Raw genomic sequence first — 3,644 nt, 5'->3', positions numbered from 1 at the left:
CATTGCAGCAACCCCAGCCCTTCCCCGGGTGGAATCACGCCTCCTTCCCCACCCAGGTACCGGGGAACCCCACTCGCACCCCACACCCACCCATGACCCAGCGATGCCCACCCGCCCCTCGCAGAGGACCAGCACCGGGATGGATGGGGATGGGGATCCCGGGCTCCCCGCGGGCTGGAGCAGCCGAGAATGACGCTGAAATAATAATAAAGATAGTAAAATAATGTAACGATAATATTAGGATATATAATAAAATAGTACAATACGATGATAAATAATAATGTGGTTTTAATAACAGTTAATGCTAATTGCTGCAAGAGGAAGGTTCGAGCTGGGAAAAGGTTCTGCAAGTAACCGGCGTGTCCCAGGCGGAATCTCGGGCATCGGGGAAGGCTGTGACGGCTGCAGAGGAGGGTCCCAGGCAAAACCCGTCTGCCCCTTACCGGAGCTTCCCCAGGTTTCTCCTCCAGCGTCGGATGCGCGAGCGAATGCTCAGTCCCGGGGAGACGTCTCCCATTTTAAGGGGAAAGTTAAAGCCGTTTCTCTGCCTCTGTGGGAATGAAATTCAGCTCAGGGGAAGACGCAGGTGCCACGTATTACACTAAAAAACAAGCGGAGTCTTGGGGAGCCAAGCAGTACATTAATTCCTGTTGTTTCCTGCAAACCAATTTTTCACCAAACAATTCGGAAAAAAGTCAAAACCTTTCAGTTTCACCATCCAAAGCGATGCCTCATTTCCCCCTTTATTGCCATTTTTACGCCAGGCACCTGCTCTGGCGCTGGCAGCCGTGGGAGGGAAATGCTCCCTTCGGATCTGACAAAGAGAAATGCCTCATCCTGCTCCAACCCCAGCAACTCCGAGCTTCCTCGGCTTTTTATTGTCCCCAGGTAACACCTTGCTTGTGCCCAAATTTGCCATGGGGATGCCCAGATTTCCGGGCACCGCCAGCTTTTCTGGGATGTGATGGGCAGCGTCGGGATGCAGCGCAGGGAGGGAGGTGGGATGCTTGCGCTGATTTTCCTCCTTTCCCCGTATCCAGGGATGCTCGGCTGGAAAGAGATAACGTCATCCGACGTAAGGAAGGCGGAGGACCCCCGGGGTCGCCCCCGCATCCAACGCCTCCAACATCTCCCTTTTGTTTTTCTGCCACCGGCTCTTGTTCCTAAAGAGCATCCTATGTAAATGGTGCGAAACCATGGAAACCAGCCATTAATATCAGCATCCTGCCAGCCAGGTCTCGAGCTGCGCCAGGCAGCGAGGGCACCCTCCCTTTCCCCAGGGAACCTTTAAACCCCAGGTGCTTACCGGGATGGTGGAAAAAGCCTTTTTGGCAGGATAACACTGAGCCAGGCCCAAGGTTGCAGAGGATGTTTTTTGTCTCCCCCCACCCCATCCCTAAGCCTCTTCCACCTCCCAACACCAACTGCCCATCCTCACAACTCCTGGAGCTGAGGATTTACGGAGAAGCCTTTCAAAGGGGTAAAGCCATGGGGAGAAGGGTGGGAGGAGGATGGGTTGTTACTCGCGAGGACGTGCTCCTCGATGCTTTTTCCTCGTCGAGGGGAAACACACGCTTCTGCCTGCATCCAGCCAAGCCGCGTGGGATTCTCCTGTCCCCTCGCCTTACCCACCGCAGGGAGACAGGGAGCCCTGCAGCCTGCAGCACTCACGCACGCTTGGAAAGCCCCCAGATCGCTTAAATTACTATTTACAGCCCCCCTGGCAGGGAGATACCTTCTCCCCAAAGCCTTCCCAGCTTTGATGAGTGACGGAGAGGGGCAGGAAAGGAGCCGGGGTGATTTAGGAAGAGGTGCAGCGCCATGCTGTAAGATCAAAATGTTTATTAATGATAAAAAAAAAAGCAGCAGTACATACATAACACTTTTTTTCCCTTTTTCTTTTTTTCTTGGGAAAAGCTGAAAAAGCACCTGGAGAACCCCAAATGAAGGCAGAGGCGGTGGTGGCCGGAGGTATTGGTCATCAGACGGGAACATCCTCATGGATGCGGACCCGGAGGGGACAGATGCGGAGCGCCTCGGGCAGCGCGCCCACCCCCGTGCCCCCCACGTAGAAATAGGGGAAGACGATGCTGCCGAACTTCTCATGGAAGGTGTAGATGTGGGTCTTGCGGTCGGCGTCGTAGAAGGAGAGTTCCCCTTCGTCGCAGTCCAGCTCTACCCGGATCCGTTTCACGTCTCCCAGCGCCGCTTCCGAACGCGCCGCGTTGGATGCTCGGCACGTCTCGCCGTCCTTCCCGGGCAGGCGGTAGATGTACCAGAAACCGGACCGAGCATCGTGGTGGAAGGTCCAGTGGGTACCACCGCATGGCCGGGCCACCCCCACCCTCCAGTTCGTGATGCTGCCCAGGTCCACCTCCCAGGTGTGGAAGCCAGTGGAGAAGCCGTGGGAGCCCAGGATGCAGGGGGCAGAGGTGAAGCGCTCGGGATTCTCCACCAGCAGCTTGTAGCCCCCTTTGGTGACGCTGGAGAGGTCTTCGGACACCGAGAGCCAGCCAGCCGCAGAGTTGGGGTCGAAGCTGTGCTGAAGGGGACTGCGGCGGGGACACGCGTGTCAGGAGCCCGGCTTGCTGCAGGGATGAGCTTACGGGGGAAGCACAGCCCTGCAGGCATCCATCCTTCCATCCTTTCCTAACCCAGCTCACCATGGAGAAATGCACCCTCCAAGGCTTCCTTTTTGGGGTGCAAAGTGCCCCAGAGCACCCTTTATGCTCCAACCCCCTTCCCCAGGGCCATCACCTGTGGGCATGGCTGCTCCGTGCTCCTCTCCAACACCCACCACACCTGGGGCTGCCCCACACAAGCCCTGGGATAACCACCCTTCGGGGGGGGTACCCACGCATCCCCCCAGGCCCAGCACCTCACCAACGGTGATGATGTCCAGCATCTTCTTCCACACGTTGTACTGCAGCGAGCCCAGGTACTTGGCAACGTCGAGGAGCATCCCTGAGGGCACGGCCTCCGGCTCCTCGGCTGTGCAGGCGATCCTGGGGCAAGGGCAGGGGATGGAGACGGGTCAAGGATGGAGGAAGAGACCAGGCTGAGTCTCCTGGAAGCCTGTGTTTTGGCAGGGGCTTCCCCACCAGCACCCCACATCTCCCAAACCTTGCTCTCACCCCAGGAGGGTGGAGAACCGTGCCAGGAGGGTCCCAGCACCAAATCCCTGTGCCACCAGGGTTGTAAAGCTTATCCCGAGACCAGCAACGCTGCTTTGTGTCCGCATGTGCCCACCCCCCGCTGCCCCGAGGCACCCAAGGGTGCTGCCCGGCCCTGGGGACCCCCAGCACCTTCTTCTGCTGGAGCACCCAGACCCGGAGGGAACACACGGATAACTCGCCAGGCAGGAGATCCCGCTCAGCCCCAGGGAAGGGGAGAGGGGGCTCAGCCACCCCCAGCACCCCGTGTCACCGGGCAGAGGACACGGCGGGGGCCAGGACTTACCTGCGCTTGCGGTTCTTGTGGCTCTGAAAGAGAAGGAGACAGCGGGCATCAAACCTCAGCTTGTGAGGGGTCACGGGGGCTTGAGGACACTCAGAGAATCACCCGGTGACCCCCTCGCACCCCGGCAGAGGCTGGAGGATGCCACAGGGCAGCACCCCAGCAGGGCTTTACCATGAGGAAGGTGT

The 3,644-nt window shown here is 58.5% G+C and overlaps 1 protein-coding gene across 1 annotated transcript; it reads right to left on the bottom strand.

Annotated features, from left to right (window-relative positions):
- Positions 1–1,981: 1,981 nt before the first annotated feature.
- On the bottom strand, positions 1,982–3,482 carry LOC104508346 (tripartite motif-containing protein 35-like; the record flags this gene model as incomplete). The annotated part of the gene is made up of 3 exons (XM_010149932.1): positions 1,982–2,542; positions 2,879–3,005; positions 3,460–3,482. Coding segments are annotated over 3 exons (711 nt in total), but the record flags the coding sequence as incomplete, so codon positions are not given.
- Positions 3,483–3,644: the final 162 nt, after the last annotated feature.

The sequence above is a fragment of the Eurypyga helias genome, unplaced genomic scaffold (assembly GCF_000690775.1).
Source record: "Eurypyga helias isolate BGI_N326 unplaced genomic scaffold, ASM69077v1 scaffold36014, whole genome shotgun sequence".
Classification (NCBI taxonomy): domain Eukaryota; kingdom Metazoa; phylum Chordata; class Aves; order Eurypygiformes; family Eurypygidae; genus Eurypyga; species Eurypyga helias.
Note: the sequence above shows the minus strand (reverse complement) of the source record. Positions and strands in the feature narration are given on the sequence as shown.